At 37.6% G+C, this 19,536-nt stretch overlaps 1 protein-coding gene across 4 annotated transcripts in view; it reads right to left on the bottom strand.

Annotated features, from left to right (window-relative positions):
• The window catches only part of LOC150095436 (latrophilin Cirl-like), a 343,806-nt gene that overhangs the window by 116,904 nt on the left and 207,366 nt on the right, over positions 1-19,536 (bottom strand). For all 4 annotated transcript variants that reach the window (XM_090409783.1, XM_090409782.1, XM_090409784.1 and 1 more), the window contains one exon: positions 18,097-18,146. In XM_090409783.1, the coding sequence (XP_090265909.1) occupies positions 18,097-18,146 (50 nt within the window). The remainder of the gene's footprint in view (positions 1-18,096; positions 18,147-19,536) is intronic.

Below are 19,536 nucleotides of genomic sequence, written 5' to 3'. Positions count from 1 at the left end.
GCACTCCAAAACGCAACACCTTGCACTTATTGATATTAAAATTATAACCCCACTACTTTGGCCAAGTAAAAAGTCTGTTCAAATCTTCCTGAATGGAATTAACATTAAGAGTGCTACTTATAATTCTTCCCTTCTTTGCATCATCAACAAACAACTGAAGATCCTTAGTCAGTCCACATGATATATTGTTTACAAATAAATTAAGCAGCAGGTGTCCAAGAACAGAACCCTGGGGCATGCCACTATTTACCCACTTTTTTGGAGACATCACCCCATCATACACAACCTGCTGGTATTGTTCAGAGAGCAAGCTCTGATCCATGACCAATATGCTATCTATTCCCATCCTCTGCAGCTTGTACACCAACTTATCATGTAGCAATCTATCAAATGCTTTTGCAAAGTCCAAGAATATCACTGTATATGATACTCCCTTATCTAATACTTGTTTAACACACTTACCTAACACACTTGTTACCTTATCATAAAATGCAAGTATATTATTAAACAGGACCTACCCTTTACAAATCCATATGCTGACCATCAAAAGAATGCTTTATGGTCATCAAACTCAATTCTGTATTCTATTCCTTACCGATCTCTCCAACACATTGACCACAACTGCAGTAATACAGACTGGCCTATAGTTGGAGACTTCTTTCTTAGACCCATGCTTGTGGAGTGGTACTATTTTGCTTGCTCCTTTTCTATTTCTTAGGAACCCTGCTCACTACAAGGAATTTCATAAAATAACAAAGTCAAGAGCATAGCTAACCGTGGTGAATATTCCTTAAGAATATGTGGTGATATGTCATCTATTCCCACAGCCTTATGAACATCTAATCCAACCAACATCTGATACACTTCTGATTCTTTCACTTCCAATTCTCGTAATACTTGCCTCTTTTCTATATATTGCACGGCATTATTTACACAAGTATGATATATGCTGATAAAGTGCTTGTTCAATAATTCCACTATATCCTTTGCAGCTGTCAATCTGCTGCCATGACTATCCACTAGTGTCAATCTGCCATAATTATTCTTCCTCTTGCTTGCCATATAGTGGAAAAATTCCCTTGAGTTAACCTTGGCCTGACCAGCCAATCTGCTCTCATACTACACCTTTTCTTTCTTTACCATGCTCGTCATCTTTCTAGCCTGCAATTTATACTCTTCATGGATCCGATCACCACCAACTGTCTTGTATCTCCTCCATAACATTTTCTTTTTCAGCACAGTTTGTTTGATTTCACTGTTCATCCATTTCACTCCTACTGTATTTACTCACTTAACACCTGGTATGCAGTCATACATTGCTTTCATCAGATACTGCCTTGTGAGTTTCCAAGCATTGTCAACATTTTTTTCATTTAGCTCATCTACTCAATGTACTGATGCTAACTGACTACAGAGCTCTTTATAATCACCTGCTTTAAATTTCACATGTATCCATTTTTGGCAGTAACGTTTTCTTGTTTCATCATTTCCCAAACAGTTACCTCATGATCACTCTCACCAGCCAGTGGCAGTGTCAACACTTCATTAACAACTACATCTTGAGAAGTTATCACCAAATCCAAAACATTAACATTTCTAATTGCTTCAATCACATGCTGCTTAAGATACTTATCTCTCAGAAATTCCACAAACTCACTCCTCCACATTCTTCATCTTCTCTTTTTCATCATCTATGTGGATGATGATAAGGTTGAATGAACTCTTTCCATGTCTGTCTGTCCCTGGAGAGTCCAAACAATTCTGTCCAGTTTGGTATCACTTGTTGTGATTTGGTTTTCAGATCCACTTTTATTTTGTCTATCTAATTCTGGGCAGCCCTTTGGATCTTTTACCTTCCATCGGTGTATACAGTGCTTTAGTTGGTAATCTTTCTGTTCACATTCTGGTCACATGGCCAAACCATTGCATTCTTCTTTTTTGGATTTTGTCTGTTATTGCTATTTCTTGTTTTAGCTGTTTCCTTATATCTTCATTTCTTAGTCTATCCAGTAGAGATACTCTAAGTAATCTTCTTAGCCAATCCATTTCAGTAGTTAATAATTTTTTCTGTTCAGCTTATTTTGAGATTCCAGCATTCACTTCCATAGAGAAGTATTGGGAGGACCATTGTCTCATAGATTCTTACTTTTGTTACTTGTTTGATGTCTCTTGACTTCCATAGTTTATTTAGTTGTTCAAAAGTTTGGGATGCTTGGCTAATTCATCTGTTTATATCTTTAGTAATTTCACCATTGTACTCAATTACTCTTCCAAGGTAAGTGAAGTTTTCTACCTGCTCTAGATTTTTACTATCAATTTCAGTTTTCAGATTAGTGTTTCTTTTTCCTATTTGGAGTTGTATGGGGGTGTCATGGAGAAATAGTACCTCTTCACTTGGATGGTCGCACATAATTGTGGTTCAGCAGGATTGGTTCTCACTGGATACCCAACTCTCACTTATGGCTTCAAGAAGCTACTGTAAACTGGTAGTGGCTACACTCCAGTAAACTGTGTTGACCCACAGGCTAAACTAAGTGAGGGTAGCCAGATATGGTGATCTCAAGCAGTGACTGCATTCAGTGAATACAATCACTGCTTGAGATCAGTAGCGACTGTATTCAGTGAATCGATTGCAAACATTGTACTCCATGTTAGGAGCAGCTGAATTCAGGTCAATGAGTGGTGGTCGACACTTGATGAAACTTAACCATTGAAACTGAATGAACTCCTTCCATTCTATATTCCTGTAATTAAAGTCTCCCATCAGGATCACCTTCTTTTTACATGCATAACTAATTTGCCTAAACATTTCACAATTAATATTCTCTGCATTAGTGAGAGGAATATACCTGATACCAGCAAGATTTTTTCAAAAGAAAGAGTGGTCACTCCTAGAGACTGTATACAGATTAATAAGAAAGCAAGAAGCAGGTTTTTTGCATAGAAAGTGGGATGTGAGTAGGTATAAATTAAAGATGCCAAGAAATTATATTCTTGGTTTAATCCTTTATCCAAGTGTAAGGAAACAAAGTTTGCACGTGAAGTAACTTGAATATCTTGACTACTTGTATATAGAAATATGGCTTCTGCATTACTTCAACCTTAGTATCACTTCTCTGTCTGGCTCCCACTGATGAGACCTCAATAAAGGTTGAAACCAGACTGGGTAGTGACCCTTCTCATAATGCTGCTGTTGTGTCCTGAAAGGGCAAAGAAATGTTTAATGTGAATTATTCAGGTCACAACTTTAATACAATTTAGGCAGAGAAAATGGAACGTTGACAATAGGATAAGTGTAAGCTGTTTACGAGTGCAAAACAATTAAAATTTAGGAATTACATAAATTTGTATAATAAGCTTTTATATATAATCTGTATTAAGTGTGAACCAAATATAGAGATCCGTGTAAGCTGGCAAATCCACTTAAAAAAAACCAGTCTCTAGTACTAAATTAGCATGGCCTAAGAGTCAGGGTTCAAGGGTCACTTTTGCCGTCCTCCATTATGCAAAAGAAGGGAGGGAGAGAAGTACTGGAAAAGGAAACCTAAGCGTCTTCCAGGAAAGGAAAGCAGGCACACGTGCGACTAAAATAGAGGGAGCGCATCGCGAAGATCGAGAATTGCCGAGAGGAGAAAATTAAACAAAAAGGCCTTGCAAGCATGATTCTAGATCTTTTTTCCTGGATTCCTGGTTCCTGATCTCTCGGACAGTGGTCGAGCTCGTCGTCGGGGAAGTTCCTGGCTAGTCGTGGAAGGCATTTGGTTCGTCTGTTGTAGCGTTCGTAATGGGCCAAGCTATATCCGTGCACTAGGGTAGCTGTGCGTTGTCATGCGATGGAGGAACCAAATTGATGCCGTCCATTCAAGGTGACGCTACCGTGCCACCTCCCAGTTTTCCCGCTGAGATTCTACTCGCACAGATCAACGGGAGATATCCTCTTAAAAGACTATATTGAAGACCTTGATGACCAGACAAGGCAGGAAGAAATTTAAGAATTTAAGGACAGAGATGGTAATGTAGATCTTTGAGTTCCTATTTCCAGTTATAGAAGAGAGTGAATTCCCTGTGAGAACATTTGTATTGGACTAAACTTTAAGGGCTGTAAGAATAGCCTACAACTAGGCATAGGCCCAAGATAGTGTTAAGATTTGTTTGCCCCATGAGGCCGAGTAGATATCTGATCACGCTAAACTTAATGTATAGTGTGTTATTGTGTTAACTCATGGTCACATGTATCAGAATGGCATGATGATTACCTATGAATTTATACTAAATTGATTGTATTAGTGGTTATTGCAAGTTAATATGTGTGATTAGTATAAATTAATTAGAGCCTTAGATCTAACTTGAGAGCAATCATAATAACCTGTTTGAATTGTATAATTGTATATTTCCTTAAAACTCATTATATTGTTTCTTTCAAGTAACCACGACACTGTGAAGGAGTGGGTACATTGTCAGAAAGAGCAGCAAGTGCAAAAGTAGAAAATTAATTTAACATGTAGTGTTACATGTGATAGTCAGTCACAACATCTTGCAGCAGTCTTTTACCTCCAGGACAATAGTGTTAGTAATTTCATTATACTATTAAAATACATATAAATTAAAAAAAAAAGATTTGATATTTAATTATATGTCCGGATAATTCATTGTGGGGAAAATTGATCGCTGACAATTCATCACAAAGAAAATTCATTCTGCGAAAATTAATCGCATGAAAATTCTTTGTGGATATGTATGAAAAAAAAAAAAAAAAAAAGAAATATATGAAAATATATATATATAAATATATGAAAAAAAAGAAGAAATATTTTATATATTATTTAATATTTCGATTCTATTTACTGTAGCTTTCTGAATTTTTTTATTCCATATAAAATTATTAATATTCTTTTTTACTACAGCTCCTCTGTAGATGGAATTAGAATAGTTATTATGGAGAATAAAATATTTAAAAATAGTTAAGGAGAATGTTTATTCTTCTAAATGTTCACCATTTTTCTGTTCTGTGCATTTAGACATTCTTCCAGGTATGATATATTTTTTTATCTGAACTAATTCAGAAGGTGACATGTTTCAGTTATTGAATACATGTGTATTTAGAAAATGACTCCACTTTTCCTGCATATGAAAGATATGTTGTATGCTGTCATCATTTACAGAGCTAGTTTAAGAATAAGTGCACTCTTGAGTAATTATATTAAAGAAAATGATAATAAAATTATGTGAATCCTATCATCATTATGTAAATCCTGTGATACATAAAATTAAATACATAATACAAAATACATTAAATACATAAAAAAACTATATTTTGTGCAATTTATCTTGCACTGCATTTACTTTTCATATATCAGTATCGATGCAATATCATTTCAATTTTCTAGCAAATTTTTTTCATGATGAATTTTCCTCCCGATGAATTTTCCCTGCGATATGTTTTCCTCACGATGATTTTTCCCCCACAATGAACTGTCCGTGAACCTTTAATTTATATCAGGGCTGTCCAAAACACTGCCCATGGGCTGTATGCAGCCCAAGGTGCGATTTTGTGCAGCCCGCCTGTTGGTTTTGATTTTCATGAGCGAAAAAATAAAACAACAATTTAAATCGAATGTATATTATATATTTTAATTCTATCATTAATCGATAATCTCGATGTTGGAAATTTTATTTGGTGTTTTTGCATCACTATATACCCACTTGTTTTTCAAATATTAGATGTGTCAAAGAAGCGTTCTTACACTGTTGTGTTCCAACACGCATGCTCCAGGTTCTCCACGAGCTGCATATGGCCCATGAAGAATACCAATTCATGTTCTCACAGGGAACATGAATGTGCAATTAGTGTTGTTCATTTGTTCAGGTATTGAGGTTGTGTCTCTGCTGCACACCAAATTACTAGATACGCATTGTGATGCAGCCATCGGATAAATCTTTTTTTTTTTAATGTGGCCCTCGGATTACCCAAAGTTGGACAGCCCTGATTTATATTATTATTTTTATATCATTCCTACACATGTGAGGTAAGAGAATCTATAGCATACAGGTGCCATGTTGTATGTAAGGAAGGTCATTATTAGTTACAGAAAAAGGAATCTATTCATGAAAACTGAAGGTTACAGTTATATGAGAACAACTTTTCAATGGAGCAGCACCTATTGAAATATCTGCAAAAGATATCTGAGGCAAAAATAAACCACTATTCGTGGTTTATTTTTGAAGCAAGTGAGTGAGAGAGGATTCATTGATTAGCCAGACTATCCTCCTCTGCAAAATAGCAAAAAAATATTGGAAGGTCCTTTGTGTAAGAACCTAAACATGTGAACACTAAAGTTGGGCAGATTTGAGATCTATACAGAGATTGACATCTATATAGAGTTAGTGGCTAGGGGGTGAAAATCAGCATTAAGCCAAGCAGAAAGAATACCAATTGATGTGAATGTATTTATGCCAGGAAAGATAAACATCAGTTTGTGAAGAAAAATCTTATCCTGTCTGGTGTTTTGTTTATTATCAATAAGAGAAATGAATTGAGATCATTTCTGTATACGTGAAATGAGTAGGAGTAATAAACTTTCATCAGCAAAACTATGGATATCATTTCTTTTAGGCTTACACGGTGATCCGAATGCATTTTTGAAAATTATGGAGACAACTACCATGTTTGAATAAAAACTTTAGTTTAATATAACTAAAATCTACATTCGATGTTTCGCCCTTTATGTCAAGGTCATCTTCTGGAGCATACAACTATACACAGGAAACAAGCTACACTACAATCGAACTGGTTTGTTAAAGACACTGACCAACTGCTACGACAATTGTTGGCCTGACCTCTGGTGGAAAAAAAAAATATATATACACCAACGCTAGAGTCCTATTATTAGTGTTATCTGAATGTGTGCCATCCAGATCCTTGGAATTTTCATGCCTTCTTTGTTGTTGATATTTGGGTGGTTTATCAGGATTTCGCAGGCTTCCTTAAATTTCCTTCCGTACTAGGTTTTTGTGCGGTGTAAAGAGCAGGTGCTTTTCCAGTTGATTTGGTGTAAGGTGTTGAGCACGTGGTCTGATAGGCCTGCTTCACCATAATGGTTATATTTAATGTGTCTAATGTGTTCTTTCTTGCGTATAAGGATTGTCCGTCCTGTTTCACCAATGTACGGTAAGTTACAGGTGCAGCAGATGCAATAGACTCCAGGATGCGCTAATGGGAGGAGAGGATCCTTAGAGGAGTTGAATATGGTTTTAAGTTTAGTGGGTGGTTTAAAGGTGGCATTGAGGTTATAATGTTGTAGGATTCTGTTGAATTTTTCAGATAACCCTTTAATGTATGGGATGGCTAGGGTTTTACTGTAATCTAGATTCGTTTTTGTTGTAGTTTTATGGAGTATTTTATTAACAGCATTTTTGTTATAGCCATTATTTATGAATGTGTCGCTGATGATTTTTAGTTCTTGTTTCAGGGCTTGCTGGTTACAGCAAATTGTTGTAGCTCTGTTTTTAAGGGTATTAATGACTCCATATTTTTGTGATGGGTGGTGGTGGTATGAATTTGCATGTATGTATTGGCCAGTGTGTGTCGGTTTTCAGTAGACCATGAGGGATAGACTGCCTGAAGGAAGATGTGTGACTAGTGTGTCTAGGAACGGAAGCGAATTTTGGTTTTCGATCTCGATGGTAAATTGTATGCGTTCGTGTTGTTTGTTCAGGTGGCTAAGGAATGTGTTTAGCATTTGTCGCCTGTGCGGCCAGATCGCGAACACGTCGTCAACGTATCTAAGCCAGACTGTCAGTCTTAGCGTGGCAGAATCAAGAGCCCTTTGCTCAAAGGTTTCCATGTAAAAGTTAGTGATTGGGGGGGAATAGTGGTGAGCCCATGGCTGTACCTTCTTTTTGTAGGTAGAATTTGTTTTGCCACACGAAGTAACCGGATTGTAGTACGTGGGCAAAGAGGGCCGTAATGTCGGGTGAAAATTTGTTCTGTAGTAGAAGAATTGTGTCATTGATGGGGACATTAGTGAAAAGGGCAGAAACGTCGAAACTGACTAATAAGTCATCTTTGTTGAATGTTATGTTTTTAATTTTGTTTATAAAGTGTTGTGTGTTTTTTATGTAGGAGGGGAAATGACCTACCAACTCCTTGAGTGTTGCCGCTAATTTCTTGGCTAAGTGGTAATTGGGACTGTCAATTCCTTCCACGATTGGTCGAAGGGGCACATTTTGTTTTGTGTATTTTCGGAATCACATATATAAAAAAATCATTAGCTTGCTATGAAAAAATTTTGCGTGACAAGAAAAGACATTATGCTTTCAGACGAATCTATTATATTTTATGAAACCATCGACATCGAAATAACTTTCTTATTTTTTATGTACGAAAAACTACAATTATGATTATATTTCTTAAAAAATATAGGTGTTTTTGTAAACCTTTGGTCCCAATTAACTAATATTTTGAATTTTTGTATATATAAATTACATGCAAAATTATTCCCCGAGTTATGCGAATTCGACTTACGCAATTTTTGTTGGTCCTACCTACCGCATAACTTTGCGGTATGACTGTACACACACACACACACACACACACACACACACACTGCTCATTTGCTTCTAATCTTTCAAACCTCACTATTTGTATATGAATAAAACCAACTTTACCAAGGATACAAGGGATCCATCCATCAAGGTCACTTGTTGGAAAAAAACGAAAATATATGTTACTCATAAAGAACTGACTCAAAAACTGAACTGTTACTCAAAAAGAAATGTAATAAATGTAAAAAAAGCCCTATCTAATCTTGTTCTCATGGTAGCTAAATGAAATAAACTACTCTTAAGTTATTCAAAATTAAGTGGATATTGAATACCACATTATTTCTTAGCTGAATAAGAAACTCAAAGATAGGAAATCTAATCTAAGAGTTTCATGCTGAATATAGAAAACTATATAAAGATCGGCGAGTCCAAGCATAAGCCAACACCTGGTAGTGCAATGCTAGGGCGACTCGTAGTAAAGGTGGAGTAAGCTCTGATCACTGTTCTTAGTATTTTCCCATAGTGTAAAACACAGCTCCTAGGAGATGTATTACTGTTCTACATTATGAGAGAAATTGTACTACATTAGGTAGTAGTACAAATGGGGAGATTGGAGCTTACTCCACCTTTACTATGAGTCACCCTAGCATTGCAATACCAGGTGTTGGCTTACGCTTGGACTCGTCGATCTTTATATAGTTTTCTATATTCGGCATGAAACTCTTAGATTAGATTTCCTATCTTTGAGTTTCTTATTTGGCTAAGAAATAATGTGGTATTCAATATCCACTTAATTTTGAATAATTTTACTTTGCCGAAGTGAAGCCTGTTGGCTCTTATTTCAGTAAAAATAACTACTCTTTAGTGTTTTCAAACCAATTCCACTTAACATCTTTATATCATTAACAATATGGTGAGCTCACAGCAGGTTTTCACCCTCTGTTATCTGATGACAATTTCTCTAAAATGACCAGCACGCTGTCATACTGTTGGTTTGTCATGTATTACTACAGGTTAGAGCCTCTGCAGCTCAGTCAGTATAGATGAAGCCCTTTGGTCAGAAAGACATGGGCTCAATTCCTGTCTGTGATGTGAGGAACAGTTATCTGGTCTCTTTCAATGAAAGGTGAGTTAGCTGGTCTCGTATGAAGGTAGGGAGTTTTTTCACCCAGAAACTCAAGTTTTTTTTTGTCCCCTAGAACAGGCAAACTGGCCCTGTGAACACACACGGATTAGTCAGGAATACTTAAGACCCAGCCATAGGCCTGATTCATCAGCTCTGCCAGTCCTGCTCCCAGATAAAAAAGAATGGGGAGATTGAGATGGTGCAATACCTCCCCATAAAAGGGGCTCATAGATATTGTATCATCATCATACAAAATAAAACTACAGGCTTTCAGTTCTTTCTTTTTCAAATTGATGATTTTAATTATTGTATTTTAGTCCTTTTATTCTTTTCATGTTTTTATGTTTCAATCTCACCATTTTATCTTATTTATTTGTTCCATATCTTCCACATTATTTCTAATCTCTATGTTTGTGGCACTGTCAAACTCAGTACTTAATGTTAGCATCATCCTTACCTCCAAATTTCGGGTATGTTCCAATTTTCACTTTAGCATAAATTTCAGTTAGTAATTATTTCATTAACAGTAATTTAAATTAAAAAAATAAGCTTTTGCTTCATTATGTACTGAATCATTTTTTTTTTACTGCTTATCATATGGATTTTGGATTCAATGCACTATAAAGTATATCAACTGCTTTAAAAATCTGTTAATCTCTATCTTTATGACCTGTAATTAAGATACACACACACACATACACTGAATGTATATATGTATATGTGGGTACACACACACACTTTTCCCTATATATATATATATATATATACGAGGGCTGTTCAATAAGTAATAAGATTAATTTTACTGTCGCGAAACCACTCATCACAATATTAATTTCTGTGGAATAAAGAAATGTTGCTGTCTGTATTAACAAAAGAGGTTGACAGATGGCATATACAGGCTGATGTGCCAGAGTGTCATGTTACTAAACGCAAGCTTGTTTCGGCGTGCCTACGAGCCGCGACCAGTCATCGAAATGGAAGCGTCCTTGGAACAGCGTTATGCGATTAAATTTTGTGTGCATTTGCAAAAATCGGCATCAGACACTTTTAACATGATATATGCGAAGCTTTCCACGATGAAGCAATATTGAGGGCAAGTGTTTTTCGCTGGCATAAAACTTTTAAGGAAGGCAAAATGTGGAAGATCTTGAACGTGAGGGAAGACCTTCAACATCCATCACAGCAGCGATTATCATCAAGGAGGATTGCAGAATTACAGTATGCCAGCTGCATGTTGTCCTGAATATTTCTGTGGGAAGTGTTCACTCAATCATGGCTGAACATTTGGGATCGAAACGTGTTTGCGCCCGATGGATTCCCAAACTCTTGACACTGGAGCAAATGCAGCATCGAGTGGATGTGTGCACAGAATGGAAAGAAAGACTGGAACAAGAAGGCAACAACTTCTTAAAACGCATCATTACAGCAGATGAAGCTTGGTTGTATCACTATGACCCTACAATGAAACAACAAAGCAGTGAATGGAAGCATCCGTCTTCGCCTACTCCCAAGAAAGCAAAAACTATAAAATCGGCTGGTAAAGTTATGACCATAATGTTTTTTGACTATGAAGGCATTGTTTACCAACATGCTGTAGAACCCGGGAATACTGTAAATGGCTCATACTATGCAGATGTTTTACGGACAATGGTACAGCACGTCAAAAGGAAGCATCCATTGCTGAAGAATGGCTTCTTATTACACAACGATAATGCAAGGCCACATATTGCTGGTTGTATAGTGGACGTTTTGCAGAAGAACAACATAGATATCCTACCACACCCTCCATACAGTCCTGATCTCGCACCGTGCGATTTCTGGCTGTTTTCTCAGCTCAAGAAACCACTAAGAGGCTGCCATTTCGAAAGCAACAAAGCATGTGTAAAAGCTGCAGAGGGCGGTTTTGAAAGAACTCTCAAAAAACGGACTTTCACAAGTGTTTAAGAAGTGGACGCAATGTTGGGACAAATGCATCGCGTCTCACGGTAGTTACTTTGAAAAAGACCATGTAAATGATGACGATTAAAGGTAATCTGTTTTCTGTATAAATATAGTCTTATAACTTATTGACAGCCTCCGTATATGGAAAATAATTTACATAATCTGTTGATTATGTTGATTATTTTCTGATGGCACAGATTACCTTTCACCGGCTTAGGGTTTTACTATTTGTGTGGTCATTAATTATGGCAATCATTACATTCCAGTCATAATATAAGTAATGCCCTCACAGATGAAAGCATTTACACATTTTTGAAATACACAGAGAAGAGAGTTATGGGAATGATTGAAGAGGAGAGAATAGAAACAGTAGAAGAGAAGAGAGGGAATGAGAGAGTTATGGGAATGATAGAAGAGGAGAGAATAGGAACAGTAGAAGAGAGGGAATGAGAGAGTTATGGGAATGATAGAAGAGGAGAGAACAGGATAAGTGGAAGAGAGGGAATGAGAGAGAGAGATATGGGAATGATAGAAGATGAGAGAATAGGAATAGTGGAAGAGAGGGAATGAGAAGAATGTGAGGGAGCACTGGAACCAGGGATAGAGTGATGTCAGGAAGGCAGGTAAGTAGGGGGACACAGAGAGAAAGTGTTAGAGGGGAGAGAGAGAGTGAGGGATGCATGTGAGCAATCTAGAAACAGGGTGGTAAGAGGTGTAATGTATGGGGACTCAATGATCCTTGGTGTGCAAGACAGGATGCGTAAGGGGTGTTTGCCTGGAGGAACGATAACAAGTGTGGCTATGGCAATTAAGAGGGGTGAAAGGGTGGACGAGATGATTGTGATGGTAGGAACAAATGACTTGAGAGGTAATGTAAATTAGGCAGCGAGAGATATGAGATTCTTGCTCGAGGTTGTACGAAAGAAGATGCAGAGAGGAAAGATAGTGTGCGTGTTGCCTAGGTATGATAGTGACGAGCTGAGCAGAAGAGCAGTAACATCGAATAACATAATAGCTAGAATGTGTCAGAAGAGAGGTCCTTAAATGCTTGGAGGGCATTTAAGGACAGGGGAATTGTATGTGAGAGTGTAGGCATCTGGAGAGATTGTTGTTCTGAATGAGACGATGTGTCAATGCAGGGAAACTAGAATGCCCAAGGTAGCAAGGGGTGGCATCTTGTGGGAATGGGTACTTGGTAGAAGAGAGATGACATCAGGTAACGCTGAGCCCAGTGGAGTCTAGAGGGGATAATACTGGGTATAGAAACAGTGGCATTTTTATGCTTTATATTACCAGGGTCCGTGCGGTTAGCCTAGTAGCTTTGCGCTTCGCAACCATATGTCTGGGGAAGGAGTGTCCTAGGTTCGATTCTCATCAACAACGTGAGGAGGTCAAGGATCTTCCTCAGCCATAGCCAAGTTAGCCAGTCTTGGGCGTGGGAAGCGGGGTTTTTTCCCCTAGTTTATCTGGGGTTTTTCATCCCACAAGCAGGCAAACCAGTCCTGTGAACACACATGGATTACAGTCAAGAATACCGCCATTACAGGATGCGGCAGAGGAGTGGCGAGCGGGTTGCATTAATATGCCAGTAAACCCCTCATTAGGAGGGGGACTCAACCCATCCTTGGACAGACGAGTAAATGGATGGATGGATGGAATACCAGGAGTATCCGGAATAAAGGAGAGGAACTGGTGATGCTGAGAGCATCAGACTGGCCAAAGATTATTTCACTGAAATGTGGTTGACAGAAGAGGATATAATAACAGGAATAGAAGTAGTAGGGTACAGCATTTTTTGGAAGGATAGGAATGGAAAGTGTGGTGGTGGAGTACTGCTTATGATAAGTGACAACATGTTCACTAAGAGTGGAGGCTTTGGAAGGCAGTGACACTAATAATTTTGAAAGCATATGGTGTGAGGTAGAGGTGGGCAAGACAGGATATTTAGTGGGATGTTGCTACAAACCAAGGAGCACAGATGGTGGGAACCAGGAGATGCTTAGACAGTTGAGCTTGGCAGGTGCAAGAAGAATTATTCAAATTAAGTGGATATTGAATCCAACATTATTTTCAAAGCCGAATAGAGAAACTACAAGAGTTTCGTGAGAAGAATGATTGTTATGGGAGATTTTAACTACAGCAGTATAAATTGTGGAGAAGGTGCATGTAGCAATAAGGGAATGGAATTTCTAGAATTCTTGAGGGACAAATGTGTTAGGCAGCATGTAATAAAGGGAACAAGAGGATCAAGAGTTTTGGATTTGGTCATAGCTTCAGTAGAGCTGATAATAAGTGAGATGACATCTCTCAAACTAGTTGGAGAAGGTGACCATCTGGTTTAGACTTGAAGGATGAATAGACATGCAGGACTATCAAAGAAAAGGGAATGTATATGGAATTATAAGGTAGGTGATTATAATAGTCTTAGGTATCAACTAGGGGAAGTTCCATGGAGGGTAGAATTGGAAGGCCAGGATATCATTAGTGTTTGGGAAATTGTGAAGGAATATTTGTTAGCAGCAATAGTTAGCTGTATTCCAGAAGTGAAGAACAGGACACAATTTGGTGTAAAGTGGATGACAAACAATATTAAACAGGAACTGAACGTGAAAAAGAGGCTCTGGAAGAGATATAAGGAGACAGGTGAAGAGCAGATGGATGAAGAATATAAGACAAAGGCCAGGAGAGTGACTAGTATAGTAAGGAATACGAAACTGGAGATTGGCCCTAAGATCCAAAGAAAATCCTAGGGAATTTTTTAGCTATGTGGCCAGTAGGAGGAGAAATGATTGTGGAAGAATGGCATTGTAGAATAAAATGGGAATAGAGTTACTGATGCAGAGGACATAGTGAAATTGTTCAATAAACACTTTATTAGGGTATTTCATCCTGGAGGAGTAAATTTTAATACTAGAGGGATTGGACAGGTTCGAGGTTTGGAGGTGCAGGAGGAGAGCGTGTTCCAAATACCGAGTACTCTGGATATCAGTAAAGCTGGGACTGGATGGTATTTCACCATGAGTTTTAAGAGAATGTGCTAAAGAACTGACAGCTCCGTTGACCTGGCTTTTCAATGAAAGTCTGGGTACGGGAAAGGTGCCCAGGGAATGGAAGTAAGTAAGATAGTGGCATTGCATAAGGATGATTAGTAGACTGGAAGTGTCTAATTATAGGCCAGTTTGTGTGTCATCAGTAGTTGTTAAGATCTTGGAGAAATTAGTTAAGGACCATATACAGCATTGGACAGAAGAGGGTAATGTTATCTGTTAGAGTCAACACGGATTTGTGAAATGGTGCTCTTGTTTTAGTAATATGCTAGCCTTTCATAATAAAGTTACAAGAGCAGTAGATGAGAAAAAGGCATATGCTGCCATTTTCTTGGATTTAGCGAAGGCATGATCATCTTATCATGTGGCACCATTTGACAGTGACAGGGTGCCACATGATAAGCTGATATTTAAGTTCCAGCACATGGGTTTGGATGTCAGGTTGGTCAACTGGATTTAGAATATAATAAATTTAGTTTAATCCTTTATCCAAGTGTGAGCAAACAAAGTTTGCGCCTGAAAGTATCTTCAGGACTGGGGTAAGGTGACAACAGGGCACTCCTTGCAAAGGTGGAGCAAGCTACCAACACTCCTATCTCAGTATCTCCCATAATGCAAAACACATCTCCTTGCGGATATGTCTAATGTTATGCATTAAGGGAAGGGCCACAACCCAGACTAGTTTCAACATTTATTGAGGTCTCTTCAGTGGGTGCCAGGCCCAAGTGGAAATACCAGGCAGAAGCATTAGTAGGTCATCTCTACCTATAGGAGTTGCCAAATGGTGTGCCACCCTTTTTTATAAATTACTCTGGATTTAGAGAAAGATGTTGAAAGTTTATTTTTCACTTGGTTAGAGTATAATAAATTTAGTTTAATCCTTTATCCAAGTGAGCAAACAAAGTTTGTGCCTGAAAGTATCTTCAGGACTGGGGTAAGGTGGTACTTCAGGACTGGGGTAAGGTGGTACGACCTTATCCCATTAGACATATTAGACATATCCGCAAGGAGATGTGTTTTGCATTATGGGAGATACTGAGATAGGAGTGTTGGTAGCTTGCTCCACCTTTGCAAGGAGTGCCCTGGTGTTGTACCACCTTATCCCAGTCCTGAAGATACTTTCAGGCACAAACTTTGTTTTCTCACACTTGGATAAAGGATTAAACTAAATTTATTATACTCTAACCAATTGAAAAATAAACTTTCAACTGGATTCAGAATTGGCTGTCTGAAAGGTATCAGTAAGTTGTGTATGGTGGGACAATTTCAAGGAGTCAGGGGTTACAAGTGGGGTCCAACAGGACTCAGTTCTGAAACCTATATTGTTTAACCTTTATATCAATGACATTGTCAGTGGATTGCAGGGGATTATTCAGTTGTTTGCAGATGATGTGAAGCTGGAAGGGTTATTAGTAATAGTGCAGATGTGGAAGCCCTGCAAGAGGATTTGAATAAGCTAGACAGATGGGCATATTAATGGGAGTGTCGGTTTACTGCAGCAAAATGTAAGGTCTTGAGGTTTGGGACACATCCATGGTATGCTGCATACTCTATTAGAGGAGGTATACTGGAAGAAGTAGGTGAGACAAGAGATCTAGGGTTGATAATTAATAGAAACCTAAAAATTCAGGGACATATTACAAAGGTGGTGAAGGTAACACAGAGGATTGCTGCAATAATGGGAAGGATGCTGACCTGCAGAGATAAAGGAGTTTCATTCTGTTGTATAAGACCCTGATCAGATCACACTTTGATTATTGATCTCAGATTTGGTCCCCAGGATTTGAAGGGGATAAATTAACTGTGGAAAGGATACAAAGGCAGATAACAAAGATGGTTTCAGGACTGTACAATGTTAGTTATGAGGATTGGCTGAGGGAATGTGGACTGCAGAGTTTGGTGGATAGAAGAATGAGAGGTGATATGATTGAGACTTTTAAACCGTTGAGAGGTGGTTACAGGGCTGACACGGGAGAGTTCTTTCGCTTGGTTGAACAGCAGGTAGGAGTGATGACAAGGGGCCATCCCTGGAAGTTACACAAGGAAACTGTGAGCAAGAGGGTGAGGAGTAGTTTCTTTGCATGGAAGGTGGTTGAACCATGGAATGCACTGCCTGATAGAGTGGTGAGAGCGAGAACGGTCAATGAATTTAAGGAGTGGTATGATAGACTTTGTGTTTCCTAGGAAGGACCTCCCACAATGAGTCTTTTGACTCCATGGAGGCCTGAATAATAATAATAATAATAATGATAAAAATAATAATAATATAAAACTGAATATTTTTACAAACTACAAATTTCTACCAAATGCAAAAACATTTGCTGTTAACACATTCCTCTAAGTATGTTAAGTAAACCATCTAACACGTTCTGCATTTACTGTTATAGTGTTTATAATCTATGCTGAAAGTTTGTTGAAGAGTTTATTGGCTCAAAAAAAAGTAGTTTAATTTAATTAACGCAGATAATAAAAGACTGAAACTCTCATTATCAAACAAAATAGTCAAAATAAGAAATTAAAAAATGAAGTCATGAATATATATGTATTAAAAAAATTCAGCATGAAGATATTATACATTATTTAACCTATGGATAACATATGAGAGACCATCACCCTGCTTACTGAAGGCCTGAAGTTGCTTAAAAAATGCTGCATACTTGAGTGAAGTTTACGAATTTCAACCGTTTTCAACTTTTCACTCCCACTACCATCACACACACAATACAGTACTGTCCGACCACACATGCGAGAACCCTGGCTGACACAGTGCCAAGAAGTGTTGATTCATGTTGAAGGGGAGAAAGGAAAAGGCGATGTATAAATTTGTCACCAACACATGAAATCGTGTACTTTATAGGAGTGATGACAAGAGGCCATCCCTGGAAGTTACGAAAGGAAACTGTTAGCAAGAGGGTGAGGAGTGGTTTCTTTGCATGGAGGGTGGTTGAACTGTGGAATGCATTGCCTTTAAGGAGTGGTATGATAGACTTTGTGTTTCTTAGGTGGGGCCTCCCCTCAATGAGTCTTGACAGACTTTATGTTCTTAGGAAGGACTTCCCACGATGAGTCTTTTCACTCCATTGAGGCCTGAATAATAATAATAATAATAATAATATGTAAAATTTTTCAACTGTTGTACAAGCAATATAGTTTCCACTCTAAAAACTAGAATTTTCATAAAAGAAACGTTAATTTTCTGATGTATAATAATAAACACTCATCACTGATTACCCTATTATTGGAATGGATTCTTTGCCTTCTGTCATGTGCAAAAGTGTCGAGGGGTCTCGTATCTGTGGTCAGACAGTACAATAAGCTTACATTTCAGGCATGGGATTCATTTAAAAAAATTAAATATTTAAATGTTTCTGTCATTTCAATATTTTTTTGTTGTTGTTGTTATTGCTGATTTCATACTTTTTAAGAACAAATATTTACCTTAAATGAAAGTCCCAATACACACATAATGGATTTGTAATATTTTCTTCCTGAAAAAGAAGTGAAAAGAAATAATTGAATGGGAAGGAGAAAATATTAATACTAAAATTTAGTTTCATTTATTTATACCTACAATTATTATACATTTCAGAATCATGGAAACTGGATTTAAAAATATCAGAGCTACAGCAGTGTTCTTTAAAACCTAAATTCTTTGGTGGAGATTCACTCTAGATATTACAAGATTTATCCAGTGGTGTAGCTAGAACTTTTGCCGCCCCGGGCGGTCCCTGAGTTTGCTGCCCTGCTCAATACACACCAAAAATACTACAAAAGTCAAAACGATGTATAGAGAAATAAATTAAAAGGCTATGTTTATTTTTTTTTGAAGTAAAACTTTAATTTCAACATTCTAAACTGTTATTTTTCTTGCTTTTCTGTTAGCAAAATCATCGATGACATTGGCGAAGTCTATTTCATAGTAATGTAGGTAATTCTTAATCAATTTTATTTAGAAAAACTCCTCTCACAACTAGCAACACCTACAGCAATTGTGAGAAAAATTCGCAGTAGTATTACAATATTTGGAAATGAGTTCTCAAGACTGTAGTTTAGAATTAACTGCAAAAGTTCAAAAAGGTTCAAAGTGCCGCCCAGGGCAGACCGCCCCCTCTAGCTATGCCTCTGGATTTATCACTTACCTTAAACACTTTTTGTGTGAAGGTCATAATTACATAATTACGTAATGTGCATAATTACATTAGCTTCATATTCACTTTTTTAATGGTAATTGCTGTTTTGTCATGCAGTGGAATAGGAGGAAGAAGTGGGATACATTATTGAGACATGTAAGCTAGTCAGGGATTCTTATCGGTTGACATGGAAGAGATTTTTCAAACAATAGGAGAGAGAGAGAGACAGATCAAGAGACCATCGCTGTATAAGGAGGATGTGAGCAGAGAAATGAGGAGAACATTCTTTGCATGGAGAATGGTCGGTGAATGAAATGCATTGCCTGAGTGTTGTGATTGTAGACACATTGAATCAGTTTAAAGCATGGTTGGATGAGCATTGTGTGCAATAATGTGTAACTCCCACGATGCATCTGACTCCATGGAGGTCAAATGTTAATAATAATAATAATAATAATAACTTAAACATCTCATATTACCTCTTTTCATCCTATTCACCACACTCTGCAATCTGCATTTCTTCAACCTCTCTTCACAGCCAGCTTAGTCACCCTTCTCTGGAACCCTCTCCAATGTTTTCACATCACACTGAAAACTAGGTAATCAAATTTGAGCACAATAAAACAAGTATGGTCTGAATAGTGCTTTATACAGTTGCACAACAACCTCCTTATCCATACATGCTAGAATACTTCTTATTATAATGGCACTGCGATGTGCAGTGTTTGCAACACTTGCAATATGCCCT

The sequence above is a fragment of the Typopeltis vanoorti genome, chromosome 20 (genome assembly GCF_054136105.1).
Source record: "Typopeltis vanoorti isolate ZY-2024b chromosome 20, IOZ_Tvanoo_1.0, whole genome shotgun sequence".
NCBI lineage: Eukaryota > Metazoa > Arthropoda > Arachnida > Uropygi > Thelyphonidae > Typopeltis > Typopeltis vanoorti.
The sequence above is the reverse complement of the archived record's forward strand: the minus strand, read 5'-3'. Positions and strand labels throughout refer to the sequence as shown.